At 43.1% G+C, this 23,421-nt stretch overlaps 1 protein-coding gene across 7 annotated transcripts in view; it reads left to right on the top strand.

Annotated features, from left to right (window-relative positions):
• The window catches only part of cep350 (centrosomal protein 350), a 209,842-nt gene that overhangs the window by 113,483 nt on the left and 72,938 nt on the right, over positions 1-23,421 (top strand). For 5 of the 7 annotated variants that reach the window (XM_078561488.1, XM_078561484.1, XM_078561482.1 and 2 more), the window contains exons 21-22: positions 20,992-21,111; positions 22,116-22,285. In XM_078561488.1, coding sequence (XP_078417614.1) covers positions 20,992-21,111; positions 22,116-22,285 — 290 coding nt within the window. The remainder of the gene's footprint in view (positions 1-20,991; positions 21,112-22,115; positions 22,286-23,421) is intronic. The other 2 variants (XM_078561487.1, XM_078561483.1) reach the window with 1 other exon arrangement.

Below are 23,421 nucleotides of genomic sequence, written 5' to 3'. Positions count from 1 at the left end.
TTGGGGAGTCAGGAGGTGAGTTACTGGTCGCATGATTCCTAGCCTCTGACCTGCTCTTGTAGCCACGGTATTTATATGTCTAGTCCAGTTCAGTTTCTGGTCAATGGTAACCCCCAGGATGTTGATAGTGGGGGATTCAGTGATGCTTTTTGTGCACAGGACATACCTGGGCAATTTTTCACATAGCCGGGCAGATGCCAGTGTTGTAGCCTTTGCAGCATCCAGTGCCTTCAGCCGTTTCTTGATTTTATGTGGAGTGAATCAAATTAGCTGAAAACTGGCATCTGTGATGCTGAGGACCTCTGGAGGAGGCCAAGATGGATCATCCACTTGACACTCCTGGCTGAAGATTGTTGCGAATGCTTCAGCCTTATCTTTTGCACTGCTGTGCTGGGTTCCTCCATCATTGAGGATGGGGATATTTGTGGAGCTTCCTCCTCTAGTGAGTTGTTTAATTGTCCACCACCATTCATGACTGGATGTGGCAGGCTTGCAAGCTTAGATCGGATCCACTGGTGGTGGGATCGCTTAGCTCTGTCTATCACTTGCTGCTTATGCTGTTTGGCACGCAAGTGGTCCTGTGTTATACCTTCACCAGGTTGACACCTCATTTTTAGGTAAGCCTGGTGCTGCTCCTGGCATGCCCTCCTCCACTCTTCATTGAACCGGAGTTGATCCCCTGGCTTGATGGTAATGGAAGAGTGGGGGATATGGCGGGCCATGAGGTTACAGATTGTGTTTGAGTGCAATTCTGCTGATGATCCACAGCGCCTCGTGGATGCCCAGTCTTGAGCTTCTAGATCTGTTTGAAATCTGTCCCATTTAGCACAGCGGTAGTGCCACACAACACGATGGAAGGTATCCTCAATGTGAAGGTGGGACTTCGTCTCCACAATGACTGTGCGGTGGATGCTCCTACCGATACTGTCATGGACAGATGCATCTGCGGCAGGCAGATTGGGGAGACTAAGGTCAAGTGTGTTTTTCCCTTTTGTTAGCTCCCTCACCACCTTTTTTACCTGTCTAGCAGCCAGGTCAGTAGTGTTGCTACCAAGCCACTCTTGGTGATGGACGTTGAAGAGCACATTCTGTGCCCTTGCCTATGGAGGAGTGCTGGAGGAGTTCACATGGAGGAGCACTGATTCATCAGCTAAGGGAGGGCGGTACATGGTAATCAGGAGGTTTCCTTGCCCATGTTTGACCTGATGCCATGAGACCTGGAATTGATGTTGAGGACTTCCAGAGCACCTCCCTCCCGTATATCACTATGCCGCCAACTCTGTTGTAGCCTTTGCAGTATCTCTGCTGGGTCTGTCCTGCCGGTGGGACAGATGGAGTCTGGGATTATCTGTAAGGTATGATTCCGTGAGGATGACTGTCAGGCTGTTGCTTGACTAGTTTGTGAGACAGCTCTCCCAATTTTGGCACTAGCCCCCAGATATTAGTGAGGAGGACGTTGCAGGGTCAACAGGGCTGAGTTTGCCGTTGTCGTTTCTGGTGCCAACTTAAATGCCGGGTGGTCTGTCCGGTTTCATTCCTTTTTTACAACTGAGTCATTTCAGAGGGAATTTAGGAGTCAACCACATTGCTGTAGGTGTGGAGTCACATGCAAACCAGACCAGGTAAAGATGACAGATTTCCTTCCCTAAGGGACATTTGTGAACCAGATGTGTCTTTAAAACAATCGACATTGGTTTCATGGCCATCATTAGACTTTTAATTCCAGATTTTTATTGAATTCAAATTCCACCATCTGCTGTGGCGGTATTCAAACCCGGGTCCCCAGAGCATTACTCTGGATTGCTAGTCCAGCGACAATACCACTGTACCACCATCTCCCCTGAATCAAAATGTAGAGTTTTGGGGTCTGATTACCCACCGATGTTTTCTGAGAGCAATAGAAGAATGAAGTAACAATGTGGACACTGGTTATCTCCTTGCCGAAGGAAAAACAAGGAATGGCCTTGGCACTTTTGCTACCATACAAAAGCAAAATGAGATGCAAAGTATTCTTGGAGCTGGAGCCTGAGCATTTGAAAATTGATGACGGTTTGGAAACATTATTAGATTTTATGGATTAGATCTACCAGAAAGATGACTTATTAAGTGCTTAATAAGCATGGTTGGATTTTGACTAATTTAGAAAGTTGGAGGATAGTTCCACAAAGATTACGTAATGAAATTCAGTAGACTATATGCAAGATTGCAATAGTTCCGTCCAGATGTTCCCCAATCAGTGCTGGCATTCAAGTTACTGGACTGTGCCAAAGTATCAAACGTGGACAGACTAGTCTTGACGGGAGTTGAATTTGTGGAAAGAACCACACTGCTAGAACAGATGTCGGAAGCTCTTAAAAATAAAAAAATTGCTGACAAAACATCCCGGCAGCGTTCATGGTGCAAATGAGTCATTCGGCGTAAGACAGAAAATCGAGGATATAATGTTAACGGGATGACGGAGATGTGTAACTAGAAACATGAGGACAAAAACACCTTTGGCAGTTATGGCAAGAGAAAAGAATTGGGGAATTGCAACAAAAGAATGAACCCCAGAAATTCTCAGAGTGTGGTCAATCCGTGTTTTAGATGCGATTCAAAATATCATGCAATGAACCGAACTAAACGATATAATGTGTTTGAAATTAAACATGAGAAAGGAAACTCAGAAGAAGAAGATGGAGATATTGACCAAAGAGAGAGCATTGTATTAGTTACAAGAAGTTTCAGCCCGGTGATGAATGTCTTGGTTGCAGATTCCTTCAACTGTGCAGTGCTAGATAGCAGATGCACGTCTGCTGTGTGTGGAATAGACTGGTTAAAATGCTACCTGGACTCCTTAAATGACAAGGACCGGAATTAAGTTAAGGAATTTGAGAGTTCAGTTTTAAAGAGTAGGGAGAGAGGTGAGACACCATTCAAGAGCGTAGAGAGAGAGAGGCAAGAGACCATTAAAGAGCACGAGAGGGAAAAGAGCATGGAGAGCAGCTGATTAGTGAGCAGGATTGGTGAGTATTTCTAGGCTTTAGGTCTTTAGTTTGTGTTTAGGTCTTTAGTCTTTCTATTCTCTTAAAAATAGTTTAAATATAGGATCGATCCTGGTGTTAAAAAAAAATTACAATAAAGTGTAAAGAGCAAGGATATTAGAGCAATCAATAAATAAAATAAAATATGATAGCAATGGCAGGACAGGTGATGCTGCAGCAAGTGGGGACTCTGGATATCCAGGGTAATCTAGAGCGAACACATTTGTAGTAAGAGTTTGCATCTCAAGAAACTTCGGATCCGAGTTGAGGAGCTGGAGCCCAAGCTGCAGGCATTGCGCCGCATCAGGGAGGGGGAAAGTTACCTGGACACTTGGCCCCAGGATGCGGTCACACCCCACAGATTAGGTAATTCAAATTTGGTCTGTCATCGGGGACAGGAGGGTGTGACTGCAGGTGAAGCAGGTATGGCGTTCGAGGATCCTCAACCCCTGCAACTGTCCAACGGTTACAAGGTTCTTGCAAGCTGTGTGGACGAGAGTGGGGACTGCAGGGAGGATGAGTGAACTGACCATGGCACCGTGGTATAGGGAGCCATTCAATTTGTGGGAGGAAATAGGAATGTAGTCGTGGTAGGGGACAGTATAATTAGGGGGATAGATACTGTTTTCTGCAGCCGTGAGTGAGAGTCCCGAAGGCTGTGCTGATTGCCCGGTACCAGGGTTAAGGACACCTCCTCAGGGCTGGAGAGGAACTTGGAGTGGGAGAGGAGGGATCCAGTTGTCGTCCATGTTGGTACCAACAACATTGATAGGACTAGAAAGGAGGTTCTGCTGAAAGAATTTGAACAGTTAGGAGCTAAATTAAAAAGCTGAACCTCCAAAGTAATAATCTCGGGATTATTTGCCACGGGCAAACTGGCATAGGGTAAATAAAGTCGAGGAGTTAAATGTGTGGCTCAAAGATTGGTGTGGGAGGAATGGGTTTCAGTTCATGGGGCACTGGTGCCAGTATTGGGGTACGAGGAAGCTATTCCAGTGGGATGGGTTTCACTCGAACCATGCTGGGACCAGTGTCCTGGCGAATTGAATAACTGGGATTGTAGAGAGGGCTTTAAACTAAATACAGGGAGGAGGGTTCTGGAGAGGGTATACATATGCTTATAAAGCAAAAGGATATGGCAGCATTGCAGGGCAGCTATTAGGTAATGATACCCAGAGTGTGACGGGAAGGGACGGAGTTTACAAACATTAAAGAAAAGAGGCAAATAGGGTCAAAGGGGGGAAAAATGGTAAAAGGGCAAAATTAATGGACTTTTACTTAAATGCACGTAGTATTCGGAACAAAATAAATGAATTAATAGCGCAAATAGAAGTATGATCTTATAGCCATTACGGAGACATGGTTACAAGGAGATCAAAGCTGGGAATTAAATATTCAGGGGTATGTGACTTTTCGAAAGGACAGGCCGGAAGGAAAGGGTGGTGGGATAGCTTTGTTAGTACGTGATGGAATAAGTACGATAGCAAGAAATGATCTTGGATCGGAAGATGTAGAATCCATATGGGTAAAGGTAAGAAATAACAAGGGGAAGAGCAACTGGCGGGAGTAGCCAATAGGCCCCCTAACAGTAGCTATACTGTAGGATAGAGAATAAATCAGGAGATAATGAGGGCATGGAAAAAAGGCAGTACATAATCATGGGTGATTTTAATCTTCATGTAGTTTGGAAAAATCAAATTGGCAGAGGTAGCCACAAGCAAGAATTCATAGGGCAGAATTTTACGGCCCCGTTTCGGCGGGGATGGGGCCATAAAATGCGGCGAGACATTATAAACCCCATTGACTTCAGGAACGTAAAATCCCGCTGCAGTAAAATTCTGCCCATAGAGTGTATTCAGGACAGTTTCCGAGAACTATATGTTGTGGATCCAACCAGAGATCAGGCTAGTTTGGACCTGGTAATGTGTAATGAGGCAAGCTTAACAAATGATCTCAGAGTAAAAGATACCCTAGGAAACAGTGACCACAGCATGGTTGAATTTAGCATTCAGTTTGAGAGTGAGAAACTTGGGTCAGAAACAACTGTGCTAAACTTAAATAAGGGTAAATACAAGGGAATGAGGGCAGATTTGGCTGGAGTGGACTGGGAAAGGAGTTTAGCAGAAAAGACGGTTGATGAACAATGGCAGATGTTTAAGAAAATAGTTTATGACTCACAACAAAGTGAGGAAGAAGGATTGTAGGAAGGGGATAAACCAACCATGGTTAAGCAAGGAAGTTAAGGATAGTATCAAATTGAAAGAAAAAACATACAATGTGGCAAAGATTAATAGTAAGATAGAGGATTAGGAAAGTTTTAAAAACCAACAAAAGATGCCCCAAAAAACAATAAAGAGGGAGAAAATAAACTTTGAGGGTAAACTAGCAAGTAATATAAAAACAGACAGTAAGAGCTTTTTTAAATATAGAAAGGAGAGACAGGCCAAAGCAAACATAGGCCTCTTAGAGAATGATGGGGGAATAATAGAGAAGCAGGAAATGGCTGAGAGGTTGAATAAATATTTGCATCAGTCTTCACGGTAGAAGACACAAATAGCATACCAAAAATATCAAATAATCAAGGGAAAAGGGGGGTGGGTGGGGGAGGGGGGGTGGGGGTGGGGGGGGTGGGCGACAGAGGAAATAAATACAATAACTATCACTAGAGAAAAGGTACTAGGGAAATTAATGTGGCTAAAGGCTGATAAGTCCCCTGGACCTGATGGGTTGCATCCTAGGATATTAAAGGAAGTAGTTACAGAGATAGTGGATGTACTGGATGTAATCTTCCAAGAGTCCTTAGATTCTGGAAAAATCCCAGAAGATTGGAAAACTGCAAATATAACACCCTTATTCAAAAAAGGAGGGAGACAAAAAACAGGTAACTACAGGCCAGTTAGCTTAACATCCATCATTGGGAAAATGTTAGTGTCTATTATAAAGGATGTAATAGCAAAGAATTTAGAAATGCATAATCTAATCAAGTGGAGTCAGCATGCTTCATGAAGGGGAAATCATGCCTGACAAATTTATTAGAGGAGGTAACAAGCAGGATAGATGAAGGGGAACCAGTGGATGTAATATATTTGGAGTTCTAAAAGGTGTTTGATTAGGTACCTCACATAAGGCTACTTGATAAGGTAATAGCCCATGGCACTGGGGGTAGTATATTAGCATGGATGAAGGATTAGCTGACTAATAGAAGACAGAGTTGGGGCACAGGACCATTTTCAGGATGGCAACCTGTATGGAGTGCCACAGGGATCAGTGCTGGAGCCACAATTATTTACAATATATATTTATGATTTAGATGAGGGAAGTGAATGTATTATTGCCATCTTTGCAGATGACACAAAGCTAGGTGTGAAGGCAAGTGCTGAGGATGGCACAGTCTTTAGAGGGAAATAGACAGGTTAAGTGAGTGGGCAAAAACTTGGCAGATGGAGTATAATGTGGGAAAATGTGAGGTTATGCACTTAGGCAGGAAGAACAGAGGAGCTGAATATTATTTAAATGAAGAAAGACTGCAGAAAGCTGCAGCACAGAGGGATTTGGGAGTCCTTGTGCATGAATCCCAAAAAGCTAACATTCAAGTTTAGCATGTAATAGAGAAGGCAAAGCGAATGTTGGCCTTTATTTCAAAGTGGATGGAGTATAAAAACAGTGGAGTCTTGCTAAAACTATACAAGGCACTAGTTAGACCACACCTGGAATACTGTGAACAGTTTTGGTCCCCTTATCTAAGGAAAGATACACTGGCATTGGAGGCAGCCCAGAGAAGGTTCACTAGGTTGATCCTAGTATGGAGAGATTTTCTTATGAGGAGAGGTTGAGTAGGTTGGGCCTGCACTCATTGGAGTTTAGAAGAATGAGAGGTGACCTTATTGAAACATATAAGATTCTTAGGGGGCTTGACAGGATAGATGCTGAGAAGTTGTTTTTCCTTGTGGGAGAGTCTAGGACCAGAGTGCATAATCTCAGAGTAAGGATTCGCCCATTTAAGACAGGGATGAGGAGGAATTTCTTCTGAGGGTAGTGAATCTGTGGAATTCTTTACCACAGAGTGCTGTAGAGGCTGGGTCGTTAAGTATATTTAGGGCTGAGATAGATGGATTTTTAATCAGTAAGGGAATCGAATGCTATGGGGAAAAGGCAGGAAAGTGGAGTTGAGGATTATTAGATCAGCCATGATTTCATTGAATGGCGCAGCAGACTCGATGGACCGAATGGCGTACTTCTGTTCCAACGTCTTATGGTCTAGATTTGTAGATGATACCCTAAAATCTTTAAAAAGGGTAGTGATTCCCTGTAAGGTAGCTGGAGTCAATCATTTCATCAGTACGGACGTAGTGTCTAGTGAAGTACTATTACTAAAACAAGAATACCTGAAAAAACTCAGCAGGTCCGACAGCATCTGCGGAGAGGAACACGGTTAACGTTTCGAGTCCGTATGACTCTTCAACGGAACTAAGGAAAAATAGAAAAGAGGTGAAATATAAGCTGGTTTAAGGGGGGGTGGGACAAGTAGAGCTGGATAGAGGGCCAGTGATAGGTGGAGATAACCAAAAGATGTCATAGACAAAAGGATAAAGAGGTGTTGAAGCTGGTGATATTATCTAAGGAATGTGATAATAAAGGTACAGATAGCCCTATTGGGGGTGGGGTGGGAGGAAGGGATCGAAATAGGCTAAAAGGTAGAGATAAAACAATGGATGGAAATACATTTAAAAATAATGGAAATAGGTGGGAAAAGAAAAATCTATATAAATTATTGGAAGAAAAGGGGTGGGGATGGAGGAGAGAGTTCATGATCTAAAATTGTTGAACTCATTATTCAGTCCGGAAGGCTGTAAAGTGCCTAGTCGGAAGATGAGGTGTTGTTCCTCCAGTTTGCGTTGAGCTTCACTAGAAGTACTATTACTGTTGAGCAGGCCATCGATGAAGAAAGCACAAATGAAGCTGGACATGGAAAATAAAAGGCTATTGTATTTGGAAAACCTGTAGATTTGCAATTTATGCAATCTGGACACTATACTATTCCTTTAATGAAACCTGACTTTTCTACTAAAGAGATTAAAGAAGTGTTATTAGCATCAGGGGATAGAAATTTAGAAGACAAAAAGCTAACTGTGTTAAAATTGCATCGGCAGTTTGCCCACCCTTCTTCCCAAAGATGACAACTTTTGCTAAGGGATGCAGGAATAAGGGATGGAGAGTACACTAGCTTATAGAGGAGATGAGCGATAGATGTGATATATGGAAGAAATACAGAAGGACACCATCGTAGCTCATAGTGAGTCTACCCTTAGCGAGGGAGTTCAATGAACTTGTGGCAATGGACTTAAAGGTGTGGGATTAAGAAAGAAAAAATTTTCTTTTTCTTTTCGTAGATTTGGCCACAATGTTTAGCCAGTTGACAAGCATACGCAGTAAAGGAAAGAAAATAATTGTGGATCAGGTTGTGAAAAAGCGGATAGTGATGGTTTGGGACCACCTGCAAAATTCCTCACTGATAATGGGGGGGGAAATTCGCTAATGATAAGTTTCGGGATATGTGCGAAAACATGAATATGGTAGTTATGAATACAGCAGCTTTTTGTAAAGGAGCATGTGAAAGGAATCACACGGTGATAGATGAGATTCTTCGTAAAATTTTGGCAGATAGACCAAGTTATAAATTAACATCTGCACTGGTTGGGGGCTATAGTCCATATCAGTTGGTTTTTGGTAGAAATCCAAAAATTCCTTCAGCCCTGATTGATCATCCCCCAGCTTGGGAGGGAACTACGATTAGCTGTACTTTTTCTGAGCATTTAAATGCACTACATGTGGGTAGAAGACCGTTCCTAAAAGCTGAAGTTTCAGAAAGAATTTGGTGAGCTGTAAGACACAATGTATATGACCATCAGAAATGATTTTTAATCAGGGAGCCATGATATACTATAAAAGAGAAGGACTTGCTGTGTGGAAAGGCCCTGGAAAAGTTATAGGTTAAGATGGTAAAACAGTAATTTTACAGCATGGGAAGCAGCCTATTGAGGCGCACTCATTGAAGTTAGTTGGTGCAGATTACAAATTTGCGGATCCGGAAGGGGTTATAGGAAGTGATGAGCAACCATGTACTTCTCATATCCTTATGTTGCATGATTGTGAGGACCATGTTGCTGAAGTTGACAGGATATCTGAAGGTGGACACAGTAATTTGGACGAACAAAACGAAGCGATTTGCCCCAGAGGACAACTGCCAAAAGCTGGCACTAAAATTATATACTTGCCAGAAGGGCTAGCCAATGGAGGGATGCGACGATTGTAGGTAGAGCAGGGAAGGCCACTGGAAAATATAAAAACTGGTTAAATGTACGAGGTAAAGGACAGGAGGTTAGGCCTATGGACTGGGAACATGAAGTACAAAAATGGAAGGCGTGGAAATGTAGTGTCAGTTCGGACAGTGGGTTTGGGAGCGAACATGCCTCTAGGAAGAGATGGCAAACTATCAAAATAATATCTATAAATAGGAGAGGTAGATTAGGCAGTAACAGCCCCGAACGGGATAGAAGGCTGGATAGAGGATGTAGCTTAACAAGGTCAAGGAATATGGCATTGAGTAATGCTACAAAGAGCAAAAGCCCATGTGTTCGAGAAGTCTTAATAGCCTCAAACAAATTGGACGATAAAAGGTGCCAAACAGCAAAAACTACATAGTTGGAAAGAATTTGGGGTATACACAGAAGTGCCAGATAGGGGACAACCAGCTCTATCTCACAGATGGATAAGCACAGAAAAGGTGCTTACTGATGGGGCTTATAAAGCTAAAGCCAGGCTAGTGGCGTGAGGTTTTGAGGAAAAATTGGGTGACCAGGATATTAGAGTAGATTCACCTACGGCAGGAGAAGTTATACTGAAGACCATCTTGGCTGTGTTAGCTACAAATGCTTGGGAATGCAAGTTAATTGATATTAAGGCCGCCTGTTTGCAAGGACACCAACTTCAAAGGAAAGTTCTTCTCTGTCCACTGAAAGAGGCACCAAATGCAGAAGGGACGCTCTGGAAGTTAAATAAATGCATATACGATTTAAATGGTGCTTCCAGAGTTTGGTATTTCTGTGATGTCAGTTTTGTTAAAGTCGGGCTGTCCTCAGTTAAAAGCAGACCCGGCAATGGCACCATGGAGGGAAACTTGCAGGCATTTTTATGATGCATGTAGATGAATTTTTGTGGGGTGGTAGTGGCAAATTTGAAACAATTGTCATTTAAAAGCTCAGAACGGAGTTCAAGATTGGAAGTCAGGCTTCTGGTGTGTTTAAATACATTGGTTCGGACATGAGGCAGAGTGAATCACATGTCACATTACATCAGCAATCCTACTTGGAGAATGTCAATTCCATTGAAGTTAGTCGTGGTAGGGCCTCCCAGAAAGATAACAGTGGCTTAGAAAACGGGAAAAGAGGAACTCAGAAGTCTAATTGGGCAACTCAATTGGCTAGGCACATAAAAAAGACTGTCGGTTTTGACGTTTTAGAATTGAGCACTAAAATGAATGATTCCAAAGTTGAAGAAATTATTCGAGCAAATTGTCAAAATTAAAAATGGAGCATTGTGTTTTGAAATTCCCATCTTTGGGTAATGTTAGAAAAATGAAACTGATTGTGTTTAGTGACGCGTCTTATGCAAATCTATGTGATAGGTTTTCGAGTGCGGGAGGATTTATAATATTTCTCATGGGGCGGGGGGGGCAAGGTAAATGTGGCCCTTTGGCATAGGAAGCGAAAAAGAAATAAAGAGAGGTAAAATGTTCATTGGCAGCAGAGATTCGCTCTTGTTGAGGCTGTGGATTTGGCATTCTTTATATCAAAGATGCTGGTAGAAATTTTAAATGGAAAAGAGTATTCAGGAACAGTACCTAATGATTGTCATATAGATAATTCACTTTGGGAAAATGTTCACTCTACGAAGTGTGTTAATGAAAAGAGATTGCGAATTGACATTGCAAGCTTAAAACAGATGCTAGAGAATAAGGAGATTGCCAAGGTCAAATGGATTGATAACAGCTATCAATTGTCCGACTGCCCCACGAAAAGAGGAGCAAGCTCCAAAATGTTATTGGAAACCCTCATAGAGGGACGTCTTTTCCTTTGAGAAGAGAAAAAAGAATTTTTTTTTTTGTGTGGATATTTCTATACACATTTTTCCCAAGAAGGGGGAATAAGCAGGATTTATTGAATGGAAAATATATATTGATGTTTGTGTTATGGAAAAGAAGACCCATCTTTATTATTTTTTTGATATATACTTGAGGGTTACTTTCATTTTAAATGGGGAATCTGTTGGGGAAGGAAACAGTTAACTAACGAGGAGTTTTTTTGGTAATAGTTTAATAAGCTAAGTACCCATTTGGTATGTATAAAAAGGGAAAACAGCTGAGACGCGGTTCCTGTTGAGTTTTATGGACCAAAAATAAAACACTGTTTGAAGAAGCCAGTCTTGGTCCTTATCTTATTGCCAAGCAGGTATTGGGACTGTATCATGCATCCTCGGGCCTTAAAGGAAGTGGCTGCAGAGATAGTGGATGCATTGGTTGTAATCTTCCAAAATTCCCTAGATTCTGGAAAGATCCCAGCCAATTGGAAAACTGCAAATGTAATACCACTATTCAAGAAAGGAGGGAGACAGAAAGTAGGAAACTAAAGGCCAGTTAGTCTAACATCTGCCATTGGGAAAATGCTAGAATTCATATATTTTTGATTGACAAGGGAGTCAAAGGATATAGGGGGTAGATAGGAAAGTGGAGTTGAGGCCACAATCAAATCAGCCATGATCTTATCAAGGAGCAGGCTTGAGTGGCCAAATGGCCTGCTCCTCCTAATTCATATATTCGTTGAATCCATTATTAAGGGGGTAGTTGCAGGACCATAATACAATCAGGCAGAGTAAACATGGTTTGGTGGAAGGGAAATCATGTTTGACAAATTTATTAGGGTTCTTTGAGGATGTAACAAGCAGGGTGGGATAAAGGGGAACCAGTAGATGTAATGCATTTGGATTTCCAAAGGGCATTTGATAAGGTGCCACATAAAACATTACTGTACAAGATAGGAGCTCGTGATGTTGGGGGAGTGATATATTAGCATGGATGGAGGATTTGCTAATGAACGGGAAACATAGAGTCAGGATACATGGGTCATTTTCAAGAAGGCAAACTGTAACTAGTGGAGTGCCACAGGGATCAGTGCTGGGGCCTCAACTATTTGCGATCTATATTTATCACTTGGATGAAGGGACAGACTGTATTGTAGTGAAATTTGCAGGTGATACAAAGATAGGAAAGCAAGTTGTGAAGAGGATACGGAGAGTATGTCAAGGTATATAGTTAAGTGGTCAAAAGTTGGCAGATGCAGTATATAGTGAAAAAATGTTTGGCAGGAAGAATAGAAAAGTAGAATATTACTTAAATGGAGAGACTGCAGAATGCTGCACGACAGAGGGATCTGGGTGTCCTTGTACATGAATCATAAAATGTCAACATGCGGGTATGGCAAGTGATTAGGAAGGCAAATGGAATGTTGGCCTTTATTGCAACAGGGATGGAGTATAAAAGTAGAAAAGTCTTGCTACAACTGTACAGTGCAGTGGTGAGACCACATCTGGACTACTGTGTACAGTTTTGGTGGTCTTACTTAAGGAACATAGGAGCAGGAGTAGGCCATTCAGCCCATCGAGCTTGATCTGACATTAAGTACGTTCATGGCTGATCATCCACTTCAATGCCTTTACCTCTCTCTATCCCAATATCCCTTTATGTATTGGTATTTAGAAATCTGTCAATCTCTGCTTTAAACATACTCAATGACTGAGCTTCCACAGTCGTCTGGGGTAGAGAATTCCAAAGATTCATGATCTGCCAAGTAAAAAAAAATTTCCTCCTCATCTCGGTCCTAAGTGGCGACCCCCTTATTTTGAAATTGTGTCCCCTGGTTCTAGAAACTCTAACCAGGGGAAACATCTTACCCGCGTCTGAGCTGTCTATCCCTTTAAGTAATTTGTAGCTTTCAATGAGATCACCTCTCATTCTTTGAAACTCTAGAGAATACAGGTCCAGTTTCCGCCATCTCTCTTCATAGAACAGACCTGCCATCCCAGGAACAAGTCTAGTGAACCGTTGCACTCTCTCTATTGCAAGAATATCCTTCCTAAGGACCAAAGCTGCACACAGTACTGGTGCGGTCAAACCAAGGTTCTATACAACTGAAGCAAGACTTCACTACCCTAGTGCTCAAATTCTCTTACGATTAAGGCTAATATACCATTAGCCTTCCTAATTGTTTGCTGCACCTGCATCTTAGCTTTCAGTGACTTATTGATGAAGACACCCAGGTCCCTTTTGTACATCTATGCTTTTTAATCTCTCACCATTTAAGAAGTATCCTGCACATCTGTTCCTTCAACCAAAGTGGATAACCTCTCATTTTTCCATATTCTATTCCATCTGCCATGTTCCTGCCCATTCACTGAGTCTGTCCAAATCCCCTTGAAGCTGCTTTGCATCTCCCTCACAATGCACATTCCCACCTAGCTTTGTGTCATCTGCAAACTTGGAAATATCCAAATCATTGATATATATTGTCAACAGCTGGAGCCCAAGTACTGATCCTTGCAGCACCCCACGAGTCCCAGCCTGCCAACGTGAGAATGACCCATTTATTCCTACTCTGTTTTCTGCCTGTTAACCAATCCTTAATCCATGCCACTATATTACCTCCTATCCCATGTGCTTTGATTTTGCTAACCAACCTCCTGGGGGGGAATTTATCAAAAGCCTTCTGAAAATCCAAGTACACTACGTCCACTGAATCCCTTTTATCAATTCTGTTAGTAACAACCTCAAAAAATCCAACAGGTTCATCAAACATTTCTCATTCATAAATCCATGTTGACTATGCCCAATGAGATTATTATCCAAGTGTCCATTTATCACATCCTTTAGAATAGATTCTAGCATTTTCCCTCCTACTGATGTCAGGCTAACAGAATTGTAGCTCCCTGTATTCTCTCTCCCTCCTTTCTTAAATCGTGGGGTGACCTTCCAATCTACAGAACTATTCCAGAATCTATTGAATTTTGAAAGATGATTACCAATGCATTCAGTATCTCCATAGCTACCTCTTTCAACACTCTGGGATGAAGAATATCTGGTCCAGGGATTTATCAACCTTCAGTGCCATTAAGTTTTCCAATACAACCTTCTTACTAATACTAATTTCCTTCAATTTCTCATTCCCCCTAGCCCCTTGGATCTCTAACTCTAGGCGATTTCTTGTATTTTCCTCAGTGAAGATAGAAACAAAGTAATCATTTAGCTTCTCTGCCATTTCTGTATTCCCCATTATAAATTCTCCCCACTGCCTGTAATGGACCCACATTTGCCTTAGTCAAGCGTTTCCTTTTTCTGTACCTATAGAAGCTTTTACAGAATATGAATGTAAACTGAGGACTGTAGTTTACATTTATATTTTATTCTCCCTTTATCAGTTTCTTGGACCTCGTTGCTGTATTCTAAAAAGCTGCCAATCCTCAGGTTTACCGCTATTTTTGGCAACTATATAGGCCTTTTCTTTTAATCTTATACAATCCATAACTTCCTTTGTTAGCCATGGTTGACTAACTTTTTTTGGATTTTTGTTCCTTGAAAGAATGTACATTTGCTGTAAACTCTGATAATTCTTTAAAGACTATCTATTGCCTATGTACCATCATACCTTTTAATGTATTTTCCCAATCCACCTCAGCCAATTTTCCCCTCACACCTTTTTAATTTCCTTTGTTCAAATTTAACATCTTGACTTCAGATTGAGCTCCCTCACTTTAAAACATAATGTAAAATTCTATCATATTATGTTCACTCATCCTTAAGGTTCTTTTACAACGAGATTATAAATTAGCCCTTTTTCATTACATAATACTAGGTCAAAAATAGCCTGCTCTCGAGCCTGTTCCTCAACATACTGCTCTAGGAGACCATCCCGAACATATTCCAGAAACTGATCCCCCACAGCATTACTGCTGATTAGATTTACCCAGTCTGTATGCATATTGAAGTCACCCTTGATCACTGGATTACCCATGCTATATGCTTCTCTAATCTACTGATTAATAGCATGCCCCACACTACCACTACTGTTTGGTGGCCTATAAACAACTCCTACCTCTACTGTTTGCTGCCCCTTGCCGTTTCTTAGCTCCCACCCAAACATATTCCACGTTTCATTCTTCTGATCTGTGGTCCTCCCTTGCTAATGTGCTGATCCCATCCCTTAGTATCAGCCCAACACCACCTCATTTTCCTTTTTCCCTGTTCTTCCTAAATGTCGATTATCCTTGAATATTCAGTTCCCAGTCTTGGTCACCATATAGCCATGTTTCTGTAATGGCAATTAGGTCTTTTTTTTATTCATTCATGGGAAGCGGGCTTCGCTGGCTGGGCCAGCATTTATTTCCTATCCCTAGTTGCCCTTGAGAAGGTGGTGGTGAGCTGCCTCCTTGAACCGCTGCAGTCCACATGGTATAGGTACACCCACAATGCTGTTAGGAAGGGAGTTCCAGGATTTTGACCCAGCGACAGTGAAGGAACGGTGGTGAGTGGTTTGGAGAGGAACTTCCAGGTGGTGGTGTTCCCATCTATCTCCTGCCCTTGTCCTTCTGTATGGTAGTGGTCGTGGGTTTGGAAGTTGCTGTCGAAGGAGCCTTGGTAAATTCCTGCAGTGCATCTTGTAGATGGTACACACTGCTGCTATTGTGTGTTAGTGGTGGAGGGAGTGAATGGTTGTGGACGTGGTGCTAATCAAGCGGGCTGCTTTGTCCTGGATGGTGTCAACTTCTTGAGTGTTGTGGGAGCTGCACTCATACAGGCAAGTGGGGAGTGTTCCATCACACTCCTGACTTGCGCCTTGTAGATGGTGGACAGGCTTTGGGGAGTCAGGAGATGAGTTACTCGTTGCACTATGTCTAGCCTCTGGCCTGCTCTTGAACCCACAGTATTTATATGGCTAGTCCAGTTCAGTTTCTGGTCAATGGTAACCCCCAGGATGTTGATAGCAGGGGATTCAGTGATGGCAATGCCATTGTACATCAAGGTGGTTGGATTCTCTCTCGTTGGAGATGGTCATTGCCTGACACTTGTGTGACACAAATGTTACTTGCCACTTGTCAGACCAACCTGGATATTATCCAGGTCTTGCTGCATTTGAACATCAACTGATTCACTCTGAGGAGTCGCGAATAGTGCTGAACATTGTGCAATCATCAGCGAACATCCCACTTCTGACCTTATGATGGAAGGGAGGTCATAGATGAAGCAGCTGAAGATGGTAGGGCCGAGGACACTACCCTGAGGAACTCCTGCAGTGATGTCCTGGGACTGAGATGACTGACCTCCAACAACCACAACCATCTCCCTTTGTGCTAAGTTTAACTCCAACCAGTGCAGAGTTTTCCCCTTGATTCCCATTGACTCCAGTTTTGCTAGGGTTCCTTAATGCCACATTCGGTCAAATGCAGCCTTGATGTCGAGGGCAGTCACTCTCACCTCACCTCGGGAGTTCAGCTCTTTTGTCCATGTTTGAACCAAGGCTGTGATGAGGTCAGGAGCTGAGTGGCCCTGGCAAAACTCAAACTGGGTGTCAGTGAGCAGATTATTGCTAAGCAAGTGCTGCCTGATAGCACAGTTGATGACCCCTTCCATTACTTTACTAATGATGGAGAGTATACTGATGGGGCGGTGATTGGCCAAGTTGGATTCGTCCTGCTTTTTGCGGACAGGACATATCTGGGCAATTTTCCTCATAATTGGGTAGGTGCCAGCACTGTAGCTGTACTGGAACAGCTTGGCTAGGGGTGCAGCAAGTTCTGGAGCACAAGTCTTCAGTACTGTTGCCGGAATATTGTCAGGGCCCATAGCTTTTGCCGTATCCTTTGCCTTCAGCCGTTTCTTGATATCATGTGGAGTGAATCGAATTGGTTGAAGACTGGTATCTGTGATGCTGAGGACCTCCGGAGGAGGCAGAGTTGGATCATCCACTCGGCACTTCTGGCTGAAGATTGTAGCAAATGCTTCAGCCTTATCTTTTGCACTGATGTGCTGGGCTCCCCCAGCAATGAGGATGAGGATATTTGTGGAGCCTCCTCCTCCAGTAAGTTGTTTAATTGTCCACCGCCATTCAGCACTGGCTGTGGCAGGACTGCAGAGCTTAGATCTGATCTGTTGATTGTGGGATTGCTTAGCTCTGCCTACTACTATACTGCTTATGCTATTTGGCATGCAAGTTGTTAGCTATCATACCCATTTACCTCTATTTGTGCCTTTAAATCATCTACCTTGTTGCAAATGCTGCTTGCATCCAGGTAGAATGCCTTTAACCTTGTCTTTTTGACATTATTCCACATTCTAAGCTTAGTTGATGCTCGCCTTTGTTTCGCCTGCCTTCTAATTTCACTTGCCACTTTTTTACTTCCTGTTATCAGCTTTACTTCCTTCCAATTTGAGTATCCCCTCAGGCTCCCATCCTCCTAACAAACTAGTTAACAAACCCTCCCCAACAGCACCAGCAAATCTCCTTGGGAGGATATTAGCTACAGTCCTGTTAAGGTGTAATCCATCCATCTTCTACTGGTCCCACCTGCCCCAGAACCAGTCCCAATGTCTCAGAAACCTGATGCCCTCCCTCCTGCACCAATTCTCCAGCCACGTGTTGAATTGCCCATTTCTCCTTTTCCAGTGCTCTAGCATGTGGTACATGGAGTAATCCGGAGATTACTGTTGAGATCCTGCTTTTTAATTTCCTTGCTAACTCCCTAAAATCTGCTTTCAGAACTTCATCCCTCTTCCCACCTATGTGTCTTTGGTACCAATGTGGTCCCTGACCCCTGGCTGTTCACCTGCCCCAGAAGGATGCCATGCAGCTCCTGTGTGACTTTCTTCACCCTGGCACCAGGGAGGCAACACACCATCCTGGAATTATGTTTACTGCCGCAAAAATGCCTGTCTGATCCCCTGACTATGGAATCCCTTATTATTGCTCTTCCACTCTCCTTCCTTCCCTCATGTGCAGCTGAGCCACCCATGGTACCATAAACCTGTCTGGCTGCACTCCCCTGTGAACCAGCACCCTCATCAGTATCCAAAATGGAAAACTGATTAGGAAGCAAGATAGGCTGAGGGGATTCCTGCACTACCTACCTGCCTGGTTCTTTTAGACTGCCTGGCAGCCACCCATTCCCCCTCTGCCTGTACTCTCCTAACCTGCGGTGTGACCACTTATCCACGTAGTTTTCTGACTCACGGATACATAACAGTGACTTTAGCTGCTGCTCGAGTTCTCAAACCTGGAGCTCAAGCTTCTGCAGCCGATGATACTTCCTGCAGATGTATTCGTCTAGGACAAATGGTGCATGCATGATTTCACACAAACCGCAGGATGTACGTCCTACTTGGCCAAGCTGACCTACATTACCGTAACTTTAAAAACTATTTATTACGATTAGAATAAGTGGAATAACTTATTAGTTACTCACCAATCATCATCTTCCCCTGTACCAAAGTAAGAGCCAGCTGCTGGAGGCTGAATAAGATAGAAAAAGAAAGGAGCAGCTCCCTCACCAAACTCTCTCACTCACTAAACTCCCACTTTACACTGTTCACCCAACGCAGCACACTCAGTGCAGATGAAACTCTTTCGAGTTATCAACAGTCACAGATTGCAACTCTTTCGAGTACAATCACAGTTCTTGGTTTCCGGGAGTGGGACATGAACCCACAACCCTCTGATTCAAAGGCGAGGGTGCTATGAACTGAGCCACAGCACTGAGGAAGGTCTCTTTTTATGCTCCCTGAAAAACAACTGATTCAAGCTTATGAAAACTAGCTTAAGCTGGCTACCTAATTAACTACCTGCAGCTGCTCTGAGAGAGCTTGTGTATCCATGTTTTTAAGGCTGGAATAAAACTTAACTTCTCTGAACTTAGAGTAAAAAAATTCATTGTAAAATTAAAGAAAAAAGTAGACCTTAATAGAAATTAACCCTTATTCACCAGCCCTCCATGCAGGCCAAAACGGCACTGAGAAAGACCTCTTTTCTGCTCCCTGAAAAACAACTGGAGGGATATACTTGCCTTGGCGACAGTTCAGAGAAGGTTTACTAAGCTAATTCCTGGGATGAAAGGGTTGTTTATGAAGAATGGTTGAACAGGCTGGGCCTATAGTCATTGGAGTTTAGAAGAATGAAGTGTGATCTTATCGAAACATATAAACTGCTTGACAGGGTGGATGCAGAGAGGATATTTCCCCTCGGAGAATCTAGAACTAGGGGGCACAGTATGAAAATAAGGGGTCTCACATTTAACACAGATATGAGGAGGAATTTCTTCTCTCAGAGGGTCGTTAGTCTTTGGAATTCTCTTCCACAGAGTAGAGGAGGTTGATCAACAAGGGAGATAAGGGTTACGGTGGGGGCAGGCAGGAAAGTGGAGTTAATGTCACAATCAGATCAGCCGTGATATGATTGAATGGTGGAGCAGGCTTGATGGGCCGAATAGCTAAATAAAATTGCTTTTATTTAGCCATCAGTCTAAGCCATTCACTCTGTAATCTTCCAACTGTGCAAGAGCAAACTAATTCCACAGTATCCTGAGCAAGCTCATTTTGGAGAGAAATTGAATTTGGAAGTATGACTAACATTCTATAGATCAGTGAGCTCACTGGACAAATGTACCTGTAGGTTAGTTAATCTAACTCGAGTTTATCCAGTGTACCCATCTGAGGCTCAATTAATCCATGTCAATTAAACCATGTTGCCTGATTTTTTTGTTGTGAATATAATTGAAGTTTGGGATGTTGTCTGTATGTCCCCTTATGTAAGACCTGTTGTAAGGTGGTTTTAAAGAACAAGACCGAAAACTAAAATCAGCCAACAGTCTGTACAAAGGATCAAACGTTTTTGTATTCATTCATGGGATGTGTGTGTTGCTGACTAGGCCAGCTTTTATTGCCCATCCCTAATTGCCCTTGAGAAGTTGGTGGTGAGCAGCTGCCTTGAACCTCTGCAGTCCATGTGGTGTAGGTACACCCACAGTGCTGTTAGGGAGGGAGTTCCAGGATTTTGACCCAGCAACAATGAATGAATGGCGATATATTTCCAAGTTAGGTTGATGAGTGGCTTGGAGGGGAACTTCCAGGTGGTGGTGTTCCCATGTATCTGCTGCCCTTATCCTTCTAGATGGTGGCAGTTATGGCTTTAAAAGGTACTTTCGAAGGAGCCTTGATGAGTTCCTGCAGCGTACCTTGTAGATGGTGTACATTGCTGCTACTGTGCATCGGTGGTGGAGGGAGTGAATGTTTATGGAATGGGTGCCAATCAAGTGGGCTGCTCTGTCCTGGATGGTGTCGAACATTATGAGTGTTGTTGGAGCTGCACTCATCCAGGCAAGTGGAGAGTATTCCGTTACGCTCCTGACTTGTGCCTTGTAGATGGTGGACAGGCTTTGGGGAGTCAGGTGGTGAGTTACTCACAGCAGGATTCCTTGCCCCTAACCTACTCTTGAAGCCACAGTATTTATATCGCTAGTCCAGTTCAGTTTCTTGTCTGCATAGCCCAGTGCCACAGTACTGTGGAGAGAGAAACAGAGTTAATATTTCCAGTCCAGAATGATGACTGATTCTGCTTCCAAAGAAGAGTCCTGCTGGACTCAATGTTAACTCTGCAGGTCTAGCAGCACCTGTGGAGAGCGAAACAGTTTTTCCAGCACTTTGTTTTTAATGTCACAACACTGATCCCTTTTCTCATTTGAACTGATGCAGGAGGGGACCCGACTGAAAAACTGTTAGAAATAATAATAAACTATTTGCCATGGTTGGAAGAGATTGAATTAAGAGACTTACTGGGAATGAACTGACCAGCTTTTTTTTCACCTTTGTTCACAGCAGAAAGAATGAGTGCAGCCCAGCTGGACCTGTGGAGAAACTGCCTGATTCGAAAATTCATTACTCTGCTTCATTAGACAGCCTGACTGAGTCATCGAGATGCAAACATCATGATCGAAGGTGTGGTTTTTATGTTTACGCTAACTGCTTTTACACATATGTATTGACTTATTGTCTTTTGCTTATTAAGTGCCCACTATACTCCAGCTCCCACTCATCACCTCCCCTGATAGAGCATTGTTCCTCTGGTGCTAGCAGCCCTCTAATAGCTTGTCCAATTGGGTGTTCTGTGTGTTTGAGCTACCTCTGAATTAATCCTGTACTTGCCTGCAGTTAGGGACACTGCTAAAGGGCCAGGCCTCTACGTCGTATTCAGCTGCAAGAACGCTGGCTGACTTAATTGTGTTTCTTTCCATCACCCTGATCCAGGGGCCACTGAAATCAGTTGTGGAACCTAAGCCTCTACCCTAACTGAGAGTAACCAACCCTGCATAAACCTGGCAACTTCAGGTTATCTGCCTCCTTGCCAGGTGGACCATTTGCTGTGCTCACACTGCTGTGGTAATGATATGGCTCACATCACCAAATCAGACAGGAGTCTCTTGCCCTGGTCCTCCCAGTACTGTGTCCATCAAACACCTCATCTTATTCCATTTCTCTTGCCTCTGCTTTGAAATCCTCAATGGCTACTGCACCCCAACTGCCCCCAGGTCACTCAGCAAGATATCCTCTATTCTTCTGGCCTCTCATGTATCATTCCTGCCCCACTCAACCTTGGCGGCTGTGCCTTCAGCCGTTTAGGGGCCACATCCTCAAATTCTTTCCCTGCTGGCTTCCACAGCCCCCTTAAGACCCACCTTAAATCCCAGCTCTTTGACCCAGGTTTTGGCCATTTCTCCTAAAATTTTACCCTTTGACCTGATGTCAATTTATGTCTGATTACATTTTTTGTGAATCACCTTGTGGCTTTTTCTACGATAATGTCACTGTGCAATTTATTATTGTAGCTTAGCATGATACCTTTCCCAACTCTCTCGTAAAGGGCATCTATTCAAAATTGAAATTGACAATAAACTATGCCTTTTTTTATCGCAACTATGTTGATCCTTGTGTCACTTCTATAGCAGCGGCAGCAGCAGGCAAGACAGCCCCTCCTTACCCTCCTTGGAGAAAAGAGCAGAGAGCAGAGCTTCCCGTCAAGAAAAAGGAAATAGCTCTATTGAAGAGGAGGTGCACACAGCAGCTGACGACTCGATCCACAGTGACAGTGTGCCTTCATTACCTGATGAGAAAGGTGAGTTCTTTAACCAGAAATGAGAGTTTCTCTTTTCTCCCTCCACTCATCGCATGAATTTAATGGGGCAATACGTATCTACAATTAGATGATCAGAATCAAGAAAATCTATTATTGCCACATTTCCCCTCCCAAAGGAAATAGCAAATTAGGATCAAATTTTAACCACCTACACTGACATTGGTTAGTTCAAATTCCATGAGCCAGCCATTTGCCTTTGAACCAGAGCTCCCTTATTCTGTTTTCTTTGGGTCTGTGATTCTGCAGCTAGGGCAGGGAAGCCAGATTTGATGCTGAAATTGCAGAGGTAGTTTATGCAGATGCCAGTATCCCAGATTCCAAGCTAAATGAGCACTATTGGCTGCAGGAGATCTGGATTCCCTAAGTGCTATTTGCCGGAAGGTCAGAATCCTTGAATTCCCTTACTATATATTGTGGCAGCAAATTTACCAAATGGACTGCAGCGGGTCAAAGAGCAGGCCCACCGCAATCCTCTTGGGACCCACTATAATGAGCAATAAATGCTTGTGTCACTGCTTCTCGACAGCCAATAAAAATAATTAACTCTAGCGCCATTAGCTGTATTGTGTGGCCCATTTACTCGGCCACTTTCATCAACAAAGGGGCAGGCAGTTGCGTAAATGCACAAAAGCAGTAAGTGTTGGATTTACTCAGTGAACTGCAGTAATTGTGTAATGTTGCTAAGATTGGTGAAGTTGTACACGTATTCCTTTGAGAGATTGTGATCTTCCTTCCACGACCACTCAGCAATTCAGTTTGGGTTTAATTTAACATATTCAATTTATTTTAATTTTCTTTTTTGGGACAGGGAGTGATGGAGATAAACCCCATGTCACTCAACCACTTATGCCCAAGCAGCCACAGGTAGCCAAGCACTTGTTGAATGTTTGGTGTCAGGTTATTGTGAATTGAAGTGCTAGTGCCTGCAACTGATTGATCGAGTCCAGCAATCCTATCATGAAGGATCAGTGAAATGGAAGTGAAAGCATTTACCTTTCCCGGGGCAGTCTTCCTTACCGAGGGACTTTATGAAGAAGATTTACATTTAGAATCGTTTACATGCCAAAATGTGGTGCCTCCCCACAGGGAGCTGGGCTGACGGTGCCCAAGTATAT

This window comes from Cetorhinus maximus, chromosome 17, assembly GCF_964194155.1.
Source record: "Cetorhinus maximus chromosome 17, sCetMax3.hap1.1, whole genome shotgun sequence".
NCBI lineage: Eukaryota > Metazoa > Chordata > Chondrichthyes > Lamniformes > Cetorhinidae > Cetorhinus > Cetorhinus maximus.
The sequence above is the reverse complement of the archived record's forward strand: the minus strand, read 5'-3'. Positions and strand labels throughout refer to the sequence as shown.